This window comes from Monodelphis domestica, chromosome 2, assembly GCF_027887165.1.
Source record: "Monodelphis domestica isolate mMonDom1 chromosome 2, mMonDom1.pri, whole genome shotgun sequence".
Classification (NCBI taxonomy): domain Eukaryota; kingdom Metazoa; phylum Chordata; class Mammalia; order Didelphimorphia; family Didelphidae; genus Monodelphis; species Monodelphis domestica.
Window position 1 is genome coordinate 479365481 of NC_077228.1, and position 24927 is coordinate 479390407.

Consider the following 24927-nt stretch of genomic DNA (forward strand, 5'->3'; position numbering starts at 1 on the left):
CACTATTAAGATCTGTGTCTAAAATCAAGCTTATTCTCTTTTCAGATTTCATTCCTTCTGTCCATGGTACCAACCTTCACCTATTTTCTCATTCAAGAGAAGAAGCATAATGTAGTGGAAAAAGCAACAGAATCAGTGGAGACTAGTATTTGCATCCTGCCTTCAGCATAGCTGGGTGATCATTTGGCCTGTATACCTCCATTTCTTCTTCTGGAAAGTAGGGATAACAATACCTGTGGTACTTTGTCTTTATTATGTTTGAAGCCTTTGCTATTTATTTCTCTTTCACATCATCATTCACAAAATGATTCCACTTTTTACCTTTTTTTACTTCCATTCTTTCCCTTCCCCTCTGATTCTCCTTACTACTACTCTAGAATAGTTTTTCATATCTATCTACTTAGACATTGCTATAATCTAAATAGGTCTTCCTGCCTCTATTTTTTTCCCTGTACAACCCATCCTTCATGCCACTGGCAGATTAATATTCCTGATGTTCCAGCACACTTTCCCAGTTTTATTTCATGTTATTTCCTTTATATACTACTCAGCTCCAGCCAAACTGAACTACTATTTATTTTCCAAATTTGGCAGGCTATTTCCTATGTTCGTGTAGGCTGTCCTCCATTTCTGTGAATTAGCCTCTCCTTATCATTAGTCTTTTATCATCTTTCTTTTCCATCAAAGTTTAGTTTTCCTAAATTTGGGGCCAACTCTTCCTATTATCTTTTGCCCAATCACATTTTGCTTTGTATTTAAATTAATTTATATGCATGTTATACTCTTTGTCAGACTTTGTCATTTAAAAATTAATTATAAAAAAAATTTGGCCCAGGGAATTACATATTGTCAGGTTTTTAAGTGGGAATGTAAGATAGAAAAGTGTGCTGTATTTGGAAACAAGAAGACCTGTATTCAAAACCTGATACTGAACCTTAGCCATATCACTATGCAAGTCATTTCACCTTTGTAAGCTTCTTTCCTCATCTTTAAAATGGGACTAGTGCTTGTAGAGCCCTGTCTTGCAGGATTATTGTGTGCATGTGAATCACTTTAACAAACTTGTGCATGTGCTGTAAAGACCAGTTTTAAATGTTGAAATAGAAATCTGAGTATGCCACTTCTCTATTCAAAAGGCTGCAGTGGCTCCCTTAGTAGTGATTGAGTCAAGCTGAGACTGCTGATTTGTAATCTAAGCACTGCACTTATTTTACTTACTTTTTCAATCTTATCTCATTTTGCTCTTCTTTCCAAGTCTTAGACTACAGCCAAATTGTAATCTCCTGAACAAGTCTGCTCTTTACCACATTCATACCTTTGCCTTCTGAGTTCCTTTCTGGCTTTAAAACTCAGTTCAAGGGGGCAGCTGGGTGGCTCAATGGATTGAGAGTCAGGCCTAGACACTGGAGGTCCTAGGTTCAAATCTGACCTCAGACACTTCCCAGCTGTGTGACCCTGGGCAAGTCACTTAACCCCTATTGCCTAACCCATACCATTCTTCTGCCTTGGAGCCAATACACAATATTGTCTCAAAGACAAAGGTAAGGGTTTAAAAAAGAAACAAACTTAGTTTAAACACCAACTTCTCAGCGATACCTTCTCTGATCTTTATTGAGAATGACCTCAGATAGTGCTTTGTTCTATTTCTTTATAATGTAGGTATAAAGGGATATTATGTATTACCTGATCCACCAGTTGTTAGTTATTTATCATTATTCCCCCTGCTAGATTTTAAAGTACATGAGGTCAGGGACCATTTTTTATCTAAATTTGTTTCTTATACAGAGGATATGTTAAATAAATGTAAATTGAATTAAATTGAACATTGGAACAGTTACCTCTATGATTGGTCCTCAGCTTCCACCAAGGGCTTTCCTGGGGTCTATCCCTAGTAATGAAAATAATTTTATTATGTTGTATTTCATGGCAAAGTTGGTGAGGAGAGAGATTCCTTTGTAAGAACAGAATGAATTATATTAAGACTGGTCAAAGCCCTGGGGTTATATGATTATTTTGAAAGTCATGATTATCTTTGATTCACATAACATACCATAATCACCAGGTACTGAATGATTTATATAATCTTTGTCCCTATAACCTCACAGAGAAGTAGGGCAGTGTTGACCTTGGGCCTTCAGATACTGATATTATGTCAGATTCTTATAACTAAATCTCAAGATTAGATGAGGATGGTTCCTGGATTCATTCAGTTTCTTCTAGTCTAATGATTGGGCCTGTAGCAGTTAGTTACCCATAGGATTCAAACTGGATTGTGTTTTGTTGTTTTGTTTTGTTTTTTAACTGGCAGGATATTTTTGGTTTGGAGTTTTTGCCCCATTGTGTTTTCTACACTTTGTAATTTCTAAACATTTATGTGAACAAATCTGATTAATAATTTGTATTGGGAGTCTGATATATTTTGGAGGAAGAGCCAAAAGTGACTTGTTGAATGGATATGTAATTTAAAAAAAGTAAATATAGCATGTTAGGCTAGTTTATCAATGAGGTCAGCTGATATCTTCTGAAAAGGACCAGATTAACTCCTGATAAGGGCTACTTGTGTATTAGCCTGGTGGGCATATAATCTAGGATATCATTAGAGTTTAATTTAAGATTTTTCCTTAATACACTTGACTGATCATCACTTTCTTAGAAATACATCTCAGATTGGTGTCTCAATGTGTAAGGTCTCTGCAGTTTGTCATAGTTGTCTTCTATCCAGAAAAGATAGATTAGGATGGGTTGTCTCTACTGAACTTTATTCTTGGAGTCTTATCTTTATTTTTAATTCTTGTCTGTAACAAGACAATAACAGGTTAATTCAGTTGGCTAGAGTTCAGACTCTTTGAGTCAGTTAACTTACACAAAGGAAATATCCATTTTATTTTCAGTCTAAATTCCTGACTGCATTCAAAGCCTTTCATCCCTTATGCATCCCAGCACCACCACCACCACCACCCCAGTCTTCTTACTCTTTCCTTCCCCCTCTTTAGTCTAGTGACACTGTCCTAGCTATAGCAAGAACAAGACATTCCATCTTTGGACTGCAACATTTTCTCTGGCTATGCCCCCTACCTGGAAACTTTCCTTCTTCATCTCTGCATCATGTTTCCTCTGACTTCCTTCAAATCCAAGCTAAAATTCCTCCTTATTTGGGAAGTTTTCCCCAAGCTTTCTTAATTCTGGTGCCTTCCCTCTCATATTTATCACATTTTTTGTTTGTACACATTTGTTTGTCTCTCCCCATAAGATTATGTGCTCCTTAAGGCAGGAACTCTCTTTTGCCTCTTTCTGTATTCCTGGTACACAGTAGGTAAATGTTAAGGTAAAGGTTAGCTTTGGCCAACCACAACATTGTCACAAAAGTGATGGCTTCATCAGTAAACATTTATCAATCACAGTCCATCCAAGTGGAACTTGCTTTTACAAAGCAGCAGAAACATGGAAGTGTGGTGGGGAATTGTAGGGCAAGAGGGACTTCAAAGGCCAATCTATCTCATCTTCCTCATTTTACAGTTGAAAAAACTAAGCCCCAGCAGAGAGAAGCATCAGGGTCCTCCAGCTCCAGAGCCTCTACAGCACTGAATGGTGGGAGACAAAAGATATGGGTTTTATTGTGGTTCTGCTATTAACTTTGACTGTGAATTTTGGGTAAATCTTTTTACCTCTTATAGGCCTTGATTTTTACATTTGTGAAATGAGAATTGTGGACTAGATGATATTTAAGGTGTCTTCTAGCTCTGACTTCTCCACAAAAATGAATCCCTCACATTAGCAACAACAAAACTAGAGGGATTCAGAAGCTGTTAAATAGTCCAATTCCAAGTGCAGGCAATGGTTCCATATCCTTTTGACTGGAGGTCTTCTGGTAGAGCCTCAGAGATTTATGCCTTTAGCATTGGGCTATTTGACAATTTGTTATTGACTTGGCTAAAGGCATAGGTGGTAAGCATTTCCAGTTTACAGCTGGCATAAAGCTAAGAGAGATGACACTAGATAACTGAATCAGGACCCAAAAAATGCACTTAAGCATTGAGTGAAATCTAATAAGGTGAAATTTGGTAGGGCTAAATGTGTAAAGTCTTACTTACGCTGGGATTTAAAAAGTTAGTCTCGTAAGTAGAGGCTGGGGGGAAGCTTGGTTAGACAGATGTTTGCCTGAAACAATCTGAATGTTTTGTTCAGTTTTTCACTTGTGACCCCATTTGGGGCTTTCTTGGCAAAGATCCTGGAGTGGTTTGCCATTTCCTTCTCTAGTCCAAATGTTTTAGAAGACTGCAAATTAATTGTAAATGAGCAGTGTGACATGGTGACCATAAAGTTAATCTGATCTTTGATTCCAAAAAAAGAAAATGATAGTTTCATTCAAAACACATCTGCAGTTACTGTATTCACTTTGGGGTATCACAGTGATGCCTCTGTTATTGGCAGTTGATGACCAGTCTGTGGAAGTATCAAGAGGCTCCTCACCAAGGTGACAACAGATTGATGGAGATCTGCACCATGCTGATCACAGCACCCTGAAAGAACCATCTGCCAAATATTAGAATACTTGTAATTGACTTTGATTGAAGGAAGGATGAAGCCTATAAACTCCTGTACCCCTGAATTCATGAACACTGACTGCTTCCCTACCTCTGTCAGTAACAGGTACCTTCTTGCTCATTTTCTAGTTATTGTGTTCCATTGTGGTCCACTGACAATTGTCACTTTGGTGGTTCTTTCCTGCCTATCCTTACTCTTCTCCATTTCTATCTACTTGGACATTTCTGTAATACATGAAACAGAGATGTACTGGCTATTTTGTACTTCTTGATGCTATAGAACTTCGGCACTTGTGGGTAGAAAAGGGATATGTAGTTCCCTATAACAGTGAAAATAGGGAAGAGTTCAAACAGACACAACATGGTAGGTATTAGGAAGACTTGGGTGCAACAAGATATTTTTGCTGGACTAATGATCCATGTATACTTGTTTCCAAAGTTCTTGAGTAGAGTATTTGGGGTATGGATTCATCTCATATGTCATCCTTATAACATGTATCCTATACATATACACACCCCTTTCCTCTGGTTCAGCTGTTTTTCTCCTCAAAGAACAGCTAACTCCAATTTATAACATTCTTTGCTTTAGGAATTTTCCTGTTTTTATCAGTTTAGTAGTTCTTTTACTCTGCTGTTTTCAAATGTATTTAAATATCTATATGTAAATATGTGTGTGTGTGTGTGTGTGAGAGAGAGAGAGAGAGAGAGAGAGAGAGAGAGAGAGAGAGAGAGAGAGAGAGAGAGAGAGAGAGAGTGTGTATGTGAGATCTATGTCCTGCATCATTTTGATTACTTACACCTCTCTCCATATACCTTCTTCCAAAAGGCACTCTTGTTGCTCTCTGTTTTGGGACTATACTTATGATTTCATGGGTTTAGGGAACTCTTGGTAAAGAACATCCTCCACCAATGCAGACAGATGGGCACCTTCTCTGCAGCTGTAGAAGAGATGCCAAGGTAGGTCAGGCAACCTGCCCAGGGTCACACAGCCAGCATGTGTCTGAGGCAGAATTTGAATATAGGCCATTCGGACTCCAAGGCCTTGCTTTTTATCTGCTATAGCACACTGCCTCTCTCCTGGTATCAGGGAAATCGCTCCCTTAACTGCAGTTTATTAGTTGGGACAACCTGAGGTATTTTGTTGTTGTTCAGTTTCAAGTATGTTTGACTCTTCATGGTCACAGTTAGGATTTTCTTGGCAGAGACACTGGAGTGGTTTGCCATTTCCTTCTCCAGATTGTTTTACAGATGAGGAACTGAGGCAAACAGGGTTAAGTGATTTGTCCAGAGTCACACAACCAGTAATTATCTGAGACCACTTTTGAATTTAGGGAGATGAGCCTTCCTGGCTCTAGGCCTCATACTCTATCCACTATGTCACCTAGCTGCCCCAGGTATAGAACTGCCCGAGAGTATAGAACTGAGGTAAAAATAATAAACCTTTATTGCTCAATAGAATACAAAATTAAAAAAGCACAAATACAGGTATAATATAGCATTCATAGTTGTAGAGAAGGATTTGAAGAAATAATAAGCAAAAGTATGTTAAAATGATTGCCGACCTCTCCAGAGGGAGCCCCGTTCTCCCCACCCCCTTTCCCATCATGAGGGTTTGCCAGACAAATGCCTTGTTTCCCTGCCAGAATGACTCTGTCACTTGACCTGGAGGAGCGCTTTGTGCCTTCCCGTTCCAGTCCTGGCCAGTTTCCTTCTCTTCAGAACTACAGTCTGTGCTCAGTTGTGTAAAGGAAATGAAGCTTAAACAGAAGGGGCTTTGGGCTGCTCACTGTTCCATACTATTCCCTCATGTACCTACTTGAGCCGGAGTTTCACACAACCAGGAAAGCTGGTCAATTATAGCAAAATCTGTTGGCCCTATATTTTTTTCTCTCTCTCCTTGAATCTCCAAAGGGTGGCATCAGTGAAATCCCACTGAGCCTGTACTCAAGATGCTAAGGAGAATGCTAATGTGCTGCTGCTGCTTTGCAGTGATATAGACAGCACTCCTCTGTGTGGGAAGTGGTAAGGGGAGAAAGAGTAGGAAGGACTAGGATTGATGGGTGCAGGAACTATTGTTTACAATTGAATAAGTTATATCCTTGGAATGAAATGGTGTCTGTCCCTGTTCTGGCTGATTCTAGTATTAGGGGAAGCACTTATTTTTAAGAATCTCCTGTTACTTGTTTTATTATTTTAAAGATCTTTGATTTCATCTTTGTGGTTATTCCCTGTAACAATTTGGATTGCATCCCCCTTCATACCTTAGATGTTTTGGTCCAAACATATATATATATATGTATGTGTATATATATATCTTTCTGTCATGGTATGACTGTGTGTGTGTGTGTGTGTGTGTGTGTGTGTTGGGGAGGGAGTAGTTCTTTCCTACCTCTAAAGGAAAGGCAGCTAAGATTCATTTGACTTGGGGCTCTCTGAAAGGACTCCAAGACATATAATTACTTATATGCAGGCCCTGGAATCATTGCTGCTGGATATGAGGATGAATGCCATTCAGGCCTAGAGACATCAGTGAGATTCTTCATGTATTTGCTATACCTTTGGGGTGATTCTCAATTCCCCTGGGCCTCATTAGAGATGCCTTTAGGGTTCAATTCAGGAACTAAAGGTGTCCTGGTGTTGGCATTTCAGCAGGAATTTTTTAGGTTGTTTTGTATTGCTGCCTCAGCTTTATTACCATTTTTGAGATCTTATGGTCACCCTGGGGTTCTAAATTATGTGGTGGATTCACTGTGCTAAAATAAGATGAATACATAAAATGTTTTTGCTTCTTCATTGCAGAAATAGTTTGTTTTCCAAGGGGTATAACAGTTATCTTCTTGCTTGACTTTTAATTTTCTTTATAATATACAATAAATTTTACTCTTGATTTGACTTTTTCTTAGTCTTCAGTTTTGGCAGCCATATGTGGTCTTCCATGAAGCCAGACTTGGCCACACCATCCTTGAAATTGGCTCATTCCCCCTTGTCTCTCTTGTTTATTAAAAAAATAATAATAAATTTTTGTTGTTGTGTGGTTAGGGATTATTTTATTCTTTGTATTGGTATTGCCAACACCTAGCACAGTGCCTGGCACATAGGCATTTAATAAATACCTTTTGATAGATTGATAGATACAAAATTCCAGGGTTGAGAGAATCCTGGAAATTTTCAAAGGCTAGACAGAGTATAATATTCTGCCAGAGGACAAGAAGCTGGGAAGTGGTTCATTATTCTGTGCATATGACAATATAATAGGCAGCATGATATTGAAAGCAACTTGGATTTCCTAGTGGACATGAAGCTTTGGACACCTAGCTCTAGGAAGACATTTTGATTCTCCCTAGACAAAAATGAGAACTTAGAGACTGGTGATAAATACTTTTAATTTAAAGTGTGTATGTGTCAGGGGAGGGGGAAGTGCATGGGAGTCGATCAATGAGAAAGTGTAATTAGTGGTTTGGAATGAGTCCTGAACAGCTTGACCTCTTAGAGTGTATGTTGGTCAGTGAACATAGAAATGACTACATTTGCACAACTGGCCAGAATTGCTTAAATGAACAAGCTTCTCACTGTCCTTATTTTATTTTAAATCCTTACCTTCTGGCCTAGTAACAACTCCAAGAAAAGGGTAAGGGCTGGGCAATTGAAGTTAAGTTACTTGCTTAGGGTCACACAGCTAAAAAGCATCTGAGGTCACATGTGAATCCAGGTCCTTCCAACTCCTGGCCTAGCATTCTGTCCACAATGCCTCTTGTATACAATCCAAGTAGCATTTGATGTGAATGGACCTTTGGGTCTTCCTGCTTTGAAAGAAATAGTCAGTTCTTTTCTTCGCAGATGGCAGATGTGTCCAGTTGCTCTGGTAACTAATTGAGTTGCTTTCTTATGAGCAGGTGGCATCCAAGTTTGAAAATACTGTTCAATACTTAGTGACTGGGAACCAGATCTTTGAGGAGGCAGAACACGGTTCCAAATTCACATCTCATGGGAACAGTCCAGCTGTCCTGTGGTGCTGGACCAGATGAATGTTAATTACATTGATCAATACAGTGGCCTTAGTAACAGGCTTGTGGCTGCTGTAGAATCTGTTTACTCCAGGTTTGCAATAGGAAAGAGACTAAACTGGTAAGGAACATGATGTTCTGATTGTAACAAGCTGTATTGTAATGCCAGGGAAAGAAGCAAATTGGAAGTTTCTGACCCTATAGCATCCCTATGCCAAGATTTCCTGAGGAAAAACATGAATGTCCTGGGTGGTTTACTGACTTTGTTTGCCAATTGTAAATGGTTTAAAGATTGGAGAAATAAGTCTTGATTCAGCAGTGGAAGTGAGGAAGGGCTGCCAAAAGCCCAAAAACTAGGTAAAGAGCACCCATTTCAGGAAGTTTCCTTTCATTATATTCCTTAGTTATGCTATTTGGAGCTGGAAGTTAATGAAAAGGATATGAATTGGCTCTGCCAATCAGGCAAAGGAGCCCTCCAACCTGTCAAGTAGGGGGTTCAGAATTCTGCACATTCTCTTCTGGCTCCACAGGGAGAGGATTAGCTGAGTGTAGGGCATGTTTGGAATGAGTTCACCTTGCCAAATCTTGCAGAACTTGGATTGAGTTATTATAAATACACAATCTTGGATCTCTGTTAGACAAATTTTCTCAGTAACATCCCTTTTAAAAATCTTTTTGGATAGGTGTGCTACCAATTACTTCTGGCAGGTAGAGTAGATTCTTTGGCATCCCTGCCTCTTTTTTCCCCCTCCTTCCTAAACAGTGTAGAGGTTTTAGATTATGCAGCAAGTCCAAAGGTCCTAACCTGAAGGCTTTTCCCAGAAACTGAGTAAAATCTATGCTGTAGGTTACTGTAGGCTTTTGGAGTCTTTAAAAGATAATCCCAAAGGGGAAAGACCTGAAATGATTTTTCTACTACCTCACTTCTGACTCATTTTCTTCTCTAGTTTCCCATGCTAAAACATAATCTAAAGTGACATCCCTATGCTATGAAGACCGTCCTGAGTTAATGGCCTTCAACTATAGAATTCTTGTGGCCATAAGAGAGCCTTGCTGAATCTGGAAGAGACCACCTAAAGATAAAGTGCCTTGGATGGGTAGTAATTCATTCAGACTAGAGATGAATCACCTAATATTTTGCATCATGTGCTTAAAGGAGCAGCTCTCCAAAATGTTTGTGTATTGAGGGTACAAAGGAATGACTTTCTTCCAAGTTATGAAAATGAGTAAAAGGACTAGCAACTTTTTTTTGTCCCTGGACATATATAATGTTGAAAAGATGCTGTATGAAGTGTTGGTTAAGACTGTCATTTTTCTGTCCCTCCACTTGATTGGTTAGAAACAGGTTGAAAAGCTGGGCTGATCTGAGAAAGCTTTACTGTACTAGTATAAATATTGGTGTGCTTCTGGAAGAGCTGATGGTATTTGTCCTGGAAACCATGCCTCAGGGTTAGACAAGTGTGTGATGACCTACAGAGGCATGGACAAAATTCAGTTTGGAGGTTGTGAGTGAGGAAGGATTCTATAGAAAGACTAAGTCAGATTGAAGTTTGAAAACTGAGCCCTTTCACTATTATATCCATTTGTCCTCATCACCCTCTACAATCTGGTCTTAACTTAAATTTACAAATTTCCTCAAGATGGCCTATTTCAGGGGTCTTCTGGTTTCTGGACCTAAGGACTAAGTGGAATTTTCCATGCTCATGGACAGACAACTACATGTCTATTGTGTCAAGGCCAAAAGTCTTTTTTTGGGGGAAGCCAAGCCTCTGCTAAATACAGAGGGTGTTTGGGTGCAGTTGTTTGTATTTCCTACCCAGAAAACAACAAAGTTGGTGGGGAGGGAGCACAGATTGTATCCAATTCTAGTTGGACTTTAGTGTATGAATTCTGGGATCATAGATCTAGGGCAGGGGAAGACAGACCACATACAGCTCATGTTTCTTATTCTAGAGATGAGAAACTGAGACAAAGAGTTTTAGTGATTTGGCCAGTGTCACAAAGGTAGTAAATGACATATAGGTTTTGAACTCAGACCAGCTGACTATGAAGCTAATGCTCTCCTTTCCATCCCTTTAGCATGCTGCTTTAAAACCCTCTAATCTTATAGAATGTAAGGGTCTCTCATTTTTATAATCTGTGCTTTGAAGTTGATGTTGTGTGAAATGTCCCATAAACCCTGCCAACTAGCTGTAAAAAATCAAAAGAACATAGAAACAATAATTAGTTGATGGGCCATTTTTTAGATCAGACATATGAGTTGCTTAGATTCACAATTATGAGAAAACTCTTCACATCAATCTTTGGGTCCTTTGTTGAGGTCTCTGGACAGCGAGTACAAAAATACAGTCTCATAGGACTATGTTCAAACAGTGTTGAATTTACTACCTTCCTTTGAGTCTGTACTGAAAAGAGCAAAAAAAGGGGGAAAAAAAGACCAAAAGTTGCCCCAAGGTATTTAACATATCATCTGCATCTCATTTACATTGTGGTTTGATTCCCCTCTTCCCCCAACATGGGTAAAGTGACATTAGTTCCTAGGAAATGGCAGGGCAACAACTACCCAAACAAATAACCCCTTCCTTAGTAACTAATGAAGATAAAGAGCTTTCCTGAGAACCCCTGCCCACTCTCTCTCTCTTATTTTCCTACCTTACCTTACCTTACCTTCTACACAAGTTACTCTTTTACTGTACTTGCATATATAATAAAGTTTGTTTCCTTGAAATAGAGCCATTTTGAGTCATCAATCAGTTCCTTAGATGAAACCCAATCAGCATTGTCCACATCACAGTGACACTGCCTAATCTGGAGTAGGATATAACTACATTACTTTCTTTTTAAAAGATTTCTGTTTAGCGAGAAGGACTTTACCAAATGTTGATCTCCATCAGATCACTCAGACTTCTAGTGGTAACAATAGCTAACTGTAACATTTGTACAAAAGATGACAAAAAAAGTTTGATATACATTGTCACTTGCTTCTTATAGACATTCTATAAAATACATGCAGGTATTAGTACACTTATTTTTTTGCAGATGACGAAACTGGCTAAGAGGCAGGACATTGTACCAAAAAGAGGACTGGATTTGGACTCGAGAAATGGAAGTTGAGCACTGCCTCTGAAAATTATTGTCTGTGAGACCCTTGGCAGGTAGCAGTTGACCTCTAGATAGGGCTTTAAGGTTTGCAAAGTACTTCTGGGATGCACAACAGCACTATGAATTGGGTACTAAGAATAACTTAATCTGTTTCATGATGATGAAAATAGAGAGTTGAGGTGACACCTGGCTTGGGATGTAGGTTTCTCTTAATGTCAAATCTTAGTCCTCTTCCCATTGTACAATTACTGCCCCCCTGCAGCTATTAAATTCATTCTCTTCTAGGACCAAGTTTTATGGGTGATCCATTTCTGAAAAACATCATGTAACATGGCATTGTAACAAAAGGCATTAAATCTATGGAAAATTGGGGAGACAAGAACTAGCCAGCTTTGGTCACCTAACTATAATAAAGAAAGATCTCTAGGAGATAGAAAGGGGGTGTAGAAATGATGTAAAGGCACTTAAAGGATCATAGATCATAACTCCAGAGTTAAAGAGGGCCCCCAGGGCCATCTAGTCCAATTTCCTCTTTTATAAGTGAGGAAACCAAGGTTTAACGTATTAAGTGACTTGCCCAAGGTCATTCAGGTAGGTGAGAAGTGTCAGAAGAAAGAGTTGAAGTTAGGTCCTTTTGAATCCAGAGCCAGTACTCTTTTTTTTTTTTTTATGGCTTCCTCCAGTAAATGTTAAGTACCCTTTTTTAATTTTTGTCTTTTGTGTCCCCAAAGCCTAGGAAAGAGCTTGGCACATGTAATAAATACAAGATGATTTGCCTTCTGGCATCAATGGTGGCAGCTACCTATCTCAAACTCATCTTGATACTTTTGACACAATACTTAGTTGCTAGTCTTTTCTAAAATAAAAGCAGCTAGGTAGCACAGATGGGAGTTGGGAGGTCCTGGGTTCAAATGTAGCCTCAGACACTTCCCAGCTCTGTGGCTTTGAGCAAGTTACTTGCCCAATTGCCTAGCCCCATAATTTCAGTGCAGTTAGTATTTGCATTAAATCAGAATTTAAAGTGGAAGATGAACCAATAGAGAATTTTCATTGTCTTCACCGAAAGTGTCAGTCTTGCTCTATACATTTTTTTAAACTCTTACCTGTCTTACAATCTATAATAAATAGTGATTCTAAGACAGAAGAGTGGTTATGGCTAGGTGGTTGAAGTGAAGTGATTTATTTGCCCAGGGTCACACAGCTAGGAAGTATCTGAGGCCAGATTTGCATCTAGGACCTCCTCAAAGTTGGGTTAAAGCAAAGGCTTAATCAACTAATACTTACTAAGACGACCTAATATTCAAAGAATTGTATAGGTGAGATGCATTTTATCCCCTCAAAAAACTTCGACTCTAGCTTACAAAACAAGACAGAGTAATATAAAGTTATAATGAATAATATAAAGTGGCATATGTGCTAAATGAGGAATGCACCAAAGATACTGAAAAAAATTACTGTGAACTAAAAGAAGACTCTTGAGAGACCTTGCGGAAAGTGGAAGCAGAGCCTTATAGGCAGGATTGGGATGAGATAGACAATTTAAGTGAGAAGATTGGCATGTAAAGTCAAAGAGAATGGAATGTGCTGGGGTTTGTTGGGAGAGAAGAGTGTAGACCACAATGTCAGGAGTAAATGTTTTGTGTTAATGAATACTGGCAATAAATTTGGAGAGATGACTATTGCAAGACTAAGGAACTTAGACTTCATTTTATAGGTGATGGATCTGTAAGTTCCTTGAGAGCAGGAATTGTGTCTTATCTGTAGTCTTATCACAGCACCTAGTTTATAAGAAGTGCTTTATTATGCCTGCTAATTGACTTTTTAGCAAGGGGTGTAACATTAGGAAAGTTACATTTTAAGAGGATAAGTCTGTTGGCCATTGTATTCTTTGTGTCATAAAACAAAATTATTGGTAATACTCTAACAAAGTTCAGTTCACCAGTAGTCCATGATCCTGCTTGGTAAGACTAAAAGATGGTTTGGGGACTACACCCACCTTGAAGCATACCACCAAATTTAAGGATGAGAGAAGAACCTGATTCCATATTCTAAACATGCCCCTTCATTTGTTATGAATTCTAGTAGAAAATTTTTTTCTTTTGCACACGTTATGAACGTTTACTATATATTTAAATGTGTGGTACTCTGGTATCTGATAATAATTACATCTACAAGACTAGAAATCAGTTTCATTCATGTCAGTTCCAACTGTATTAGTTTATATATCCTTGGAAAGGCAAGGATATCTGAGGTCTTGAAATTGCTTTAGAAACTGTGTGTAAGGTATCAATTTTCTCCTTGAACCAGAGCAGTCAAAGAGTGACTTTTGCTCATAAGAATACAGGTTCTTTGTTTGCTTCCTCACCTGGTTAGGGTTAAGAAATATTAACAAAAATAATTAGACATCTAGGTGGTTCAGTGGATAGAGCACTGAGCTTAGAATCGGGAAGATCTGAGTTCAGATCCAAACTCAAGACACTTATTAGCTGTGTGGCCCTGGGCAAGTCACTTAACTGATTGCCTTAATTGCCTGGACAAGGAAATAGCTAGCTAGTCCAGGATCCTAAGAAAACCACATGAAAACGTCCATGGGATCATGAAGAGTAGAACACAACTGAACAAAAGCAATTTTCACTAGTTACCTGCTACATCTGGGACAATTATTTTATAAAAGTTTTATAACATTTCACTTCTGCCCAGTGTTAGTCTCATTTTTTTAAATTAATTTTCTTCATATTGTACAACTGCTTTTCATTTAGTATTCCATGTCCAGAAAGATTAAGCCAAAGTCAAACTGTTCCTGAAACTTTGAATAGAACATGATATAATGCTGTCAGACTCAAGTTATTTGGTTAATTTTGCTAAATTGCTTTTTTCTTCCTCTTTGTTGTTTTTATTACAAAGGTTGGCTTACTGGATAAGGAAATATTTAGAAATGAAGATGATATTAAAATAAGATATCAAAAAATTTAAATAAAAAAAATTTTAATAATCACAGAGATAGTTCTTCAGTTCCCTTGACCAAATGATCTCAGATGCTAGTTATACCCATTGATTCCAGATGGAAAACATTCTCTGGAGATGAATGAGTGCAACTCCAACCAAGTTAGTAGAAACTATTATACTTCTGGAATGAAAAATGTATTTTCATGCATTTGGAATGGAATTGACAAAAAGCCATGTTCAGTTATCCATTTATTTGATATATTTCCATCTTTTCTAGAATTCTGGTAATATCAAGGACCTAGTAAAATCACCTAGACTATATACATCATTGGTTCCTAAGGAGTCAGAATGGAAATACTTTAGTCTGATTCCATACAGAAAGTATTATCCAACCTATTCACATTTGCAAGCAGCAACATTTTACCACCTTAGTTACTGTTTAACTTTTAGACTTTTAACATCTATATTTCCTCTAATGTTGCACACTGATGGCTTTTCCCTTATGTTCTCTTTAACCTTGTGCTTTTTTAGAAGAGAGGAATAGTGATTAAAAAACAGATGTTTCTATTCTTGTTTATCCTGGTGAGAGTGCTCACTGTTGGGCAAAGCTGCCTAGTTGATCCTTGACTTATCCATAGGCAGATAAATTAAGTTTTTCCTTTGCCTGATTTACCTATTGGAAAAGAACTTTGTGTTGTTTCGCTTTAGTTAAACATGACTTCTCTGATATACCAGGGCTTCTATGATTTAACTTAGGTAGACATTTCCTTCTGCACTTCAGAGCATAAGCTCTCATGGGTTGCCTGTCTTAATGTAATTCTTATTTGTGCCCTCCAATAAGTTTGCATAGCTCAGTTTTCCTAAATGATGGCCTGATTCATGGCTAAGGTTCATTTTTTCAAGCAGTATTGCAATGGGTTTGGTTCATTGAAGAACAGCTTTTAACATCACCTTAGTGCTGCCTTTACAATCTTGTTAATCTCTTACCTAAGAAACTGCATAGCTGGCTATTTGATAAAATGTCAGAAAACCTAAGTTCCTTCTAGACTTTGACCCTGGTATTTGATAGCTTACTTTTTGCCCAAATTATTTCTCAAAGTACAGTTCCCACTAGAGACTTGCTTATGGTATATATCCTGTGAGCACCTGGCAAGCCTTTATCTTAAGACCATTTCAGTATATGCTAGTATAAATTTTACTTCTTACGGAGTTCATTGATAATAGGCCCACAAACTTGAAAACTGGAAGAGTCTTTAGAGATCATTTAGTCCACTGGACCCCAGCCACTTGCCCAAGGTCACATATCTAGACAATTCAGTTACAAATTTGGGTGATGATTTTATTGTAGGTATGTGTAGGGTGAGTCTAGGTTGTCTTGGCCAAAAAACAAATTAAAAAAAAAAAGAACTTGAACTAGACATAATGAGAATGAAATGACACTCCACAAAATGATGTCATGCATTTATTAAGTGCTTACTATATTGTCAGTGTGTTAAGCCCTAAGGCAAAAAAATAACCCAAAACAAAGCAAGTTCTCAACTTCAAAGAGTACATTCTAATCAAAGAGACAACATAGAAAATACCTAGGTGCATACAAGAGCTACTTATATGAAAGGGAAACTGTTAGCCAGTAGACAGCCTCTGAAAAATGTGCTTGAAACTGAGTCTTGAAAGAAACTAGGAAAATCAGGAGCCTGAGTTGAAGAAGGAAGAACATTTCCAGGCATAGAAATGGTCAGTGCAGACATAGAGATGGGAGATTAAGTGTCATGGCTAAGAATCTACAAGTAGTTGAATCAAAGGGTATGTGGAGGGAGATCAGGGCTGATGGCTTGTGATGAATATCTGTGCTAGGATTGTGAGTGGAGAAAAGAGGACAGATATAAGAGATGTTGTGCAGTACGAAAAACCAGATTGAATGTATGGGTTGAGGGAAAGTAAGGCAGAAAGGATGATACCAAGATTGCTAGTGTTGCTGTTTGGGAGGATTATGGTTCCCTTAACAGTAATTGGGCCACTTGGGGGTTTGGGGTGTGGTAAAGAGGTGAAAATAAGTTCTATTCTATGATGATTTTGAAATGCTAATGGAGAAATTCAGTTCCACGGCCAAGAGGCAATTGAAAATGTAGGACTATAGCTCAGTAGAGATGGTCTGGGAATCATTTGCATAGAGATGAGAATTTGCCTCCTGGAAGTTAAGGAAAGGAAAGGAATCAGCATTTATATATAGTATCTGTTAGGTGTCAGCCTCTGTGCTAAGTGCTTTTTACAAATGTTTTCTCATCACTGCCTTTCCCAATTGAGAAAACAGGAGTTAAGTGATTTGCTTAGGGTCATAAAAGCATTCCTTAAGTGTCTGAAACTGGATTTGAATTCAGGTCTTCCTGACTCCAGGCCCAGTACCTTGTGCTACTGTAAGCTACCTCTAGGACAAAAGACAGCTAGAATAGAATCTTTGGTTATGCTTGTGGCCTGTGGACATGATGGGATGAAAAACCAGAAAATCAGAAAAAGGACATTTGAACTGATAAGAGATCTAGGTGGAAATGGTGCCATAGAAACTTAGAGAGGTGAGAGTGTCCAGGAAGAAAAGGTGATCACTCGTGTTAAGAAGCTGCAGAGAGACTGAAAAGGATCAAGATTGAGAAAAAGTCATAGATATGGCATTTAAGAGATGATTGTATACTTTGGAAAGGCCATTCCCAGTTGGATATTGGAGCTAGAAACCAAATTGCTAAGGATATAGAAGAGAAAGAGCTTTAACTTGAGGGAAAAGGGAAGAAAGGGAGGTGATGTGGGAGAAACCTGCTGGAGAAGTCAGGAGGGGGTGGTATCAAGGGCACACTAAAGAGGTTTGTCTTGGCAAGGAGAAAGTGCTACCTCTTTGTGAGGTACTAAGGTAAAATAGATACTAAAGACAAGAAGGGAAATTTTTGATATATGAAAAGGGGGGCTTGGTGAATGATCTCAGTTTTTGGTGAAGTATAAAGTACTTAACTGAAGGAGAAGGAAGTGTATGAGAGGCTTGAGGAGGTATAAAAAAGTTTAAGATAAGTGCTAGAATGGGATAGGAAATCAATTAGGGAGGTATAAAATGATTGCTGTGCTGTAATGAGGGCTCAGTTGAGATTAGATATCAAATTTGAACTCACTACCATTTCATGGAGTTTGTTGAGGTGTAATTAGTGCTAGGTCAAGGAGGAATTTAGAGGTAGAATAGGGTAGAATAGATCTTTTTTCTAAAGGGGTCAAGATAGGTATGAGAAGAATAGTCATTGGAAAGATAGCTTGGAAGAGACCTGAGAAGTGACTTGTAAGGAGATCATGCTGAGTGTGGTTAATGTGAAAAATATGGTTTAAGAGTCATAGGGCAGCAAGAAAGAAGGAATGGTAAATGATTATGGTCAGATAAAGGAATTTTAGCATTCATGATCAAGTTATATATAGCTGAATTGAAGTGGAGGAATAGTTCAAGGAAACTGAGAAGTTTGAGTATTTGAGGAAGTATCAGTATGTATGTTGAAGACTCCTTGTACACATGAAGGTAGGAAATGGAGAAGAGTGAAAGACTGTATGATTCAGGCACTGAAATAATTGAGGAAAGAAATAGAATGACCCAAGAGTTGATAAATAACAGCCACCAGGATCTGGATTGAATGATAAATTTGAATAGCATGAGTACTAAAGGAGGAGAGATTGCTTACTTGAGGAGGTATAGTCCAATTTCCCCACTGTGGTTGGTAAAAGAGAGAAAATGTAGTCAGTACTAGAAAAGATGGGCTATTGAGGGCTTGAAGATGGAAGGCGTGAAAAAGGAAGAAGTTTAAGATAAAAGGAAATCTGTTATTAATTCTCTTGGCTGCCATAGCAAACTGTTGACTAATGAATGAACTTACAGTTCATTGAAACCTCCAGCTCTCTTTCATATGAAGAGTCTGGTCATAAATTTATATTCATATGCAGTGCAGAAATTTGTTTTGCTTAACTATATGTGTTTGTAATTGGTTTTATTTTTCTTGCTTTCTCACAGGGAATAGAGGCAGGAAAGAATGTAGTCCTGAAAATAAAGTTGAATTTTTTTTAAAAAGTATATCCATGTATCTCCAGTCTTGTATTTATGAAGTTCATTTTTTCAACCTGTCTAAAACTTTATATTATCATTATTAAATTTTATCCTATTGCATTTGATGTAAGGTTTTTGGATCCTAACTCTTCCATTCATTATGTTAACTATTCCTCTTACTTTGATGTCACCAAGGAATCTGACCAACCAGCATATGACATGGAGGGATACTATAGGAGATTTATGTAAAGCATAGAAATTACACAGAAGAAAGATGATGGGGGGGGGGGGTCATAATCTATAGGATTGAGATATTCTTCTCTCATGAAATCATAGATATACCAGATATCTAGAAGAAAAACAATATAATCTCATTTTACAGTTTTTCAACCAGTATCAGTACTCTTCAGGATGTCAGAAAGATCTATTGTTCCATTGTCCTGAGTTTATTTCCCTATATTTGTGTAATATGGAGATTTGAGATAAGGATAACTATAGGTCTATGAAATATATGCACATAGATCTGTGTGTGATTGGGAGTGGGAGCTGTAAATGGACCTGAGGTTAAATGAATAGGTAGCTGGAATGCTTCCCAGGTATATGCCAGCATTTTCACAGGAATGTGTGTGTAGAGGAGCTGTGTAAAACGGAGCTAGAAGACCTGAATTGGATCTTGGCTCTTCCACTTGCTAAGTCTGTCTTGTTTACTTCTTATCCAGTGTCTGCATCTGGAAAGTAGGAATAATATTACCTGTACTGCTCGTGTCACAGGATTCTGATGAGGAAAGTTCTTTAAACTGTAGACACTTTATCAATATGAGTATTAGGAGTTTTAGAATGGAGCTATTCTCGGTGGGAATGTGCAAGTCCTCTTTCCCTTCAAACCCTTTGCAGTTCATGGTCCTGAATTACTTGATCTTTACTTAAGACCACGTATTATGGAATTTTGGGGTTTTTTATGAAGGAAAGAGGGGATGGGTAAGGCATGAAAACAAACAGTTCTGTCCTGAAGCAGGGGTTCACATGTTATGTGCTTCACCTCTTTCTATCAGCATTGACAAAAGAGTATCAGGTTGAGTCCCATTTTGAAGGGAGTGTTCCTCCTGGCTGTGTATGGAATTGGACTCTCGCTGTGTGTATGTTGTATCCTGTTACTGTTGAGACATGGACTGTGAGCGGAGTGGGGGTGGGGGGAATGCATGCTCTGATTAGTCAGCCCCCTTCTCCCAGAATTCAGGCCCCATCTGGGGAGACTGAGAACTTAAGAAACTTGAGACAGGGAGAGGGCAGAACTGGTACGTGGGCAGGGAGCAGCCAAAACCTGCTGAGACACAGACTAGTTTATGTGCTGGGAACAGAAGAGGTGGTTGCAGAATAATTGTGGATTTTCCTGACTGGTCTAAACATTGAGTTTTCTAAGGAGCTATGCCAAAGAGGGTTTGCTGTTAGAGAAGAGAGAAACTTTGAGAAGACTTCATTTACCTCATCATAGATTGTTCTGGGCTACTTTAAAGTAGATTTCTACAGCTTACAGTAAGACTTGGAATTCTTCTGAGATGAGAGTTGAGCTAGTCTCTGGTAAGTATGAGGAAAATTGATAGTTATGTGAGTCTGCTTTCCATTCAGAGTGTTAGATCTCTTTGCCCTTTGAGAGGTAAGAGAGGGGCCAGAGTGAATGGGGAAACTTGGTTTGGAGGAGACATAATCTCTGCCCTCTCAGATCTTCTAGCAGGAAGTAGGTGAGTCTTTAGGCAGGGACAAAATTGAGGGGACTTGAAACTTCCTGAAGTTGAATACTTCCCCACCAAATGTATAGGGTATTAATCACATTTATTTAGCAAGCACTTCCTTGCAACCTTGAAAACAGGTAGTGTGAGCATTAGCTGTATTTTACAGAAGACATTGAAGCTCTGAAGCATTACAAACCAATCTAAAGTGGGATTCAAGTTTTAGTCTCTCCAGCCCCATTTTTTTCTTTTAGGTCATCCCTCTGCTCAGCCCCCAATTTAAGACTCTTACCCCTCATCTCTTGAAGTTTTTAGCTTTTTTGGATTTCCCATATATCTTTTTTTTTTCTTTAAACTCTTACCTTCCGTCTTGGAATCAATACTTTGTATTGGTTCCAAGGCAGAAGAGTGGTAAGAACTAGGCAAAGGGGGTCAAGTGACTTGCCCAGGGTCACACAGCTGGGAAGTATCTAAGGCCAGATTTGAACCTAGGACCTCCAGTTTCTAGGCCTGGCTCTCAATCCACTGAGCTACCCAGCTGCCCATCCTTTTTTATCTTTAATTTCAATTCAAGGGTCCTTTGACCTGTGTTAGCCTTATTACTTTAATGTTGAGTTACACCCAGAATTGGTTCTACTTTAGCAGGTCTTTGGCATTCTGTTTGTGACACTATTCTCAAAACCCATTCCCAAACTAGAAACAATTTCTTACTTATAATGGCCAATCTATTACAAGGAATTTCTTTTGAAATATTTAGGCTAACCTTGATCTGCTTGTTAATTATTGTGTGATCACAGCAGATAAAATTGGATTTAGGCTTGAAGTTTAAGGAAAAGGGCCAGACTGACCTATGCTTTGCTGACATGATGTTAATGTGAGTAGGATCTTGTTGTTCTTATTTAGTCATACACGAATGAGACTTTTTAGGGGTTGTTATATAAGCTAAAGAATTTAAAGTAAAAAAAAAACAAGTCTATTCATGAATACCTTATTAACTTTAGAATCCTTTCTAAGGATCAGAACTCCCTTGCCTTATCACTCCCTTCTCCACCCCAGGTAGTCTCTTATAGTGTTATATTTAAGAAACAGAAGCAAGGTATTTAGTTAAAATCCCCTGCTTGACTAAACTTGACTATAGTTAGGCAACTGTCAGTTGTGGAACTAGATTGGTGACTCAATTTTGGGCCCTTGTTCTTTCACTTAAATTTTCATATTTAGCTGGTAAACTTAGGGAGCTCCACCCCCTCGAAAGCCTTTTCTTGAGATCAGGTTCCACTAGAAAGAGAATTTGTGACATCAAAAGGTTACTTTTGAGTTTATGGTGTCTTTAAGTATATCATATATAGGTGAGCAAGTCCTGGGGGAGGCATCTTTCTTTGCCTCTGGCTGTGATCAAGACCAGTGGAACTTTTCGACATAGAGGAAGTTGGTGGGGCAGCAGCATTCCATAGCAGCACTGGGGAGGGGAAGCTCTGATTCAGGCTGTATTTCACATGGAGTTTGGTGTCAAAGAAAAGACAGGATTATTTGTGCTGTGGTGCCAGTTTTGTAAACAGGGAAACTCTCATCGTGGAGAAAACAACCATTCATTCTTTATCATGGTCTAGGAGTATTCCGTGCACTTCCTGTGTTAAAAGCATCTGTTTTTGAGAAATGGGAGGTTAGGGACAATACACTGGGTTAGTAAGCTGATTGTGATGCTGTCTAATATTTATAATTGGGACAGATTTCACTAATCTTTAGAATACTGTTAATACGAGTATGGAGATTATAACTGTTTATATTCTTCACTTGCTAAAGAAACATATTGCTGACTTTCAAAAGCTCTTTTTAAAAATTTTTTAAAAATCTAAAATCTAGTTGCTAAATGACACCTCCTTCCACTACCCCAAGGGTAGGTAGTATCTGGGAATATGCCCAGAACCTTGTGAAAAGAGATGGGCAAGGGAGGAAGACAACCACAGTGAGAGGAGAGGACTTCCGGACATGTTGGCATGGAGAGGCTGAGGCTGGTGGTAAAGGGAGGGTGCCCCTGCAGGCTTTTGGGATATTTTTATTGCTTTGATTGTATGTTGTTTTTTCCCACCCAAAATAACAGCATATCAAGACAAAAGATACTCCTGAATAACTGGATATAATCTCTTTAGTAAAATTAGCTTTGCTGACTGTTTAAGACAGGTGATGGTGAATGGGAAATCCTATCTGGAAGGGCTAATGCTGACCTGGGAAACACCTCAATAAAGACTTTCTAAAAGGCAGTCCTGCTTTAGGCATTTAAGCAATTTTAAAATTAAAGCTTTAATACAAAACACAGAAAGTATCCTTTGGCTTGCTTGTAGGCCAACTTGCTGATCAAGCTCCAGTGCCAGTGTCTACGTGTCTATGTTGGAGTTCTCATTTCGTGACTATTATGGGTAACTTTCCTTTCTTGATTGAGTAGCAGGTTTTCCTGTAGTAAGTTTGAGTTTACAGATTAAGAAAAGTGACTTGATAATGTTCATAAAAAGAGGGAAGAGGTTTTTTTTTGGAGGGGGGGGAGTCAGGGGAGAGCGTACCATTCCTTGGTTTGTCTTTAGAAATTGTCTAAGCTGAATGAGATTTCCCAAGGCACAATATGACTGCACTCTTTCCTTTACTTATGCTAAACAGTATTTTAAAGAAATGTGTCTAAACTTTGTTCTCCAGGATCCCTGACCCTTCATTTTCGATGGTGTGTTCATTTTATTATGCAGGGGTTTGAAAGCCAATGATTGTTGCCACTGTAGCACAGTTCAGTTTCATGGTTTACTACTGCATGTTCTGGTCCTTCTTGACCTTCATATGGCTTCAAGGCTATTCTGTCTTTGATTGGTACATATCAGCTACCTAAGTCATAACTTTCAAACCTGGTTCTTAAGAACAGTCTGCCACAACCAGTGGACGAATGCATGTAAAAGGAAGTTGGGATGCTTTTATAGCTTTAAACAAATAGTTATTTCTGTTTTGAAGATGGCTATTCATCAACAGTATATAAAGATGGCTATAGAGATTATATTTTCAGAGATTTGAGGGATGTCTAATTTAGTTAATTTAGCAGAAAAGTTGGTTTTTCCTGTTTTTTTTTTTAAGGAATATGGTATACTATATATAGAGAGAAATACTTAATTCAGACTTCAAGTAAAACAGTGTAATTCATTGTAAGCTGTTTAATAAACTGTTCCTATATTTCAGAAAGACATACTCAAATAATATTCTTTTCTAATCATTAAGGCCAAATTCTTAAGGGACTTTATAAGGCAATACATTTGGGTACTAAATGATCCTTCACAACTTCAGTTTAATTTCTGAAATACTCTATATCATCGGTTCTCAACCTCTCAATTTGTAGCAATGAGAATACATAATGCATATCAGGCAGGCATTTACATTCCGAATCATAACTGTAGCAAAATTACAGTTTTGAAGTAGCCACAAAAATAATTTTTTGGTTTAGGGTCACTGCAACATGAGGAACTGTATTGCGGGGTCACGGCATTAGAAAGGTTGAGAACCACTGCTCTGTATTATAAAAGAGTCTATAATTTAACTTTTTGTCAATTCAAGTGTTTGTTATGGGGTTTTTTTCCCTATGTAGTTTTTCGAATGGGTATTCTGATACTTCAAGACTTTGCTGGATTAAGAGTTCCTGAGACTTCACTATGGATTTTGTAAAGTAATGAACATCTTTGGGTTCATAGAAAGCTCTTGACTTGTTAGTATCTTCATGTTCCACAATCATAACTAAGCTACTATTTCTCACAAAGATCATACAGGACAGCAGAGTGCTAGAAGAGACATCCATAAAGAAAAAAGAGGGATTACCAATAGTTGCTATTTAGTAGAAAGGTTGGACAAAAGGGAAATTGATTTAATTGAATATTAATAAAGTTTGGAGGGGGTCAGGAAGGAGGTGAAATGTTGGTATTCAGATTAAAAGCCAGTTTGTAAAATTTATCATGGTACAGGGTTCTGAGGCAGAAAACTTTCCAAGCTATCTAGTCAGAGAGAGGAGACAATGTTCCTGGTATTTGGGCCTTGTTCTCCCCTGACTTCTGATGGTAAAGTTGTCTGGCTTAGTGGGGACCATACATTTTCCTAGGAGCCAAAATTGTTGCCTTAATTATAAACTGGGGAACATTTCACAGCACTACTTCTTTACTGTAGTAGCAGGGGTGATGGCAGAGGAATTTATTGGCAGCAATTGGAACATTTCCTGTGTGGTTTTCAACTTTTTTTTTCTTTCTCCCATAGCAAATTCAGTTCGCTGATGACATGCAGGAATTCACCAAGTTCCCCACCAAGACTGGCCGAAGGTCCTTATCTCGTTCCATCTCACAGTCCTCTACAGACAGCTATAGTTCAGGTGGGTGTGAAGTTCACTTTAATCTTGACTCCAGATTCCTGTTCCCAAAATGTTATTTATTTATTTTTTTATATAGGGCTCACTCTGCCTGTTTAAATATGAAAATACAAAGCAATAGCGTTACTACTACTGTGAATAATTATGTTGGTGATTAGAAATT

The 24927-nt window shown here is 38.3% G+C and overlaps 1 protein-coding gene across 4 annotated transcripts in view; it reads left to right on the plus strand.

The window, feature by feature from the left end:
- Positions 1–24927, plus strand: part of AHCYL1 (adenosylhomocysteinase like 1) — a 48616-nt gene that overhangs the window by 3651 nt on the left and 20038 nt on the right. For 3 of the 4 annotated variants that reach the window (XM_001381928.4, XM_007485098.3, XM_007485099.3), the window contains exon 2: positions 24656–24767. In XM_001381928.4, the coding sequence (XP_001381965.1) occupies positions 24656–24767 (112 nt within the window). Of the gene's footprint in view, positions 1–45; positions 218–24655; positions 24768–24927 lie in introns of all 4 variants that reach the window. The other variant, XM_056819182.1, reaches the window with a different exon arrangement.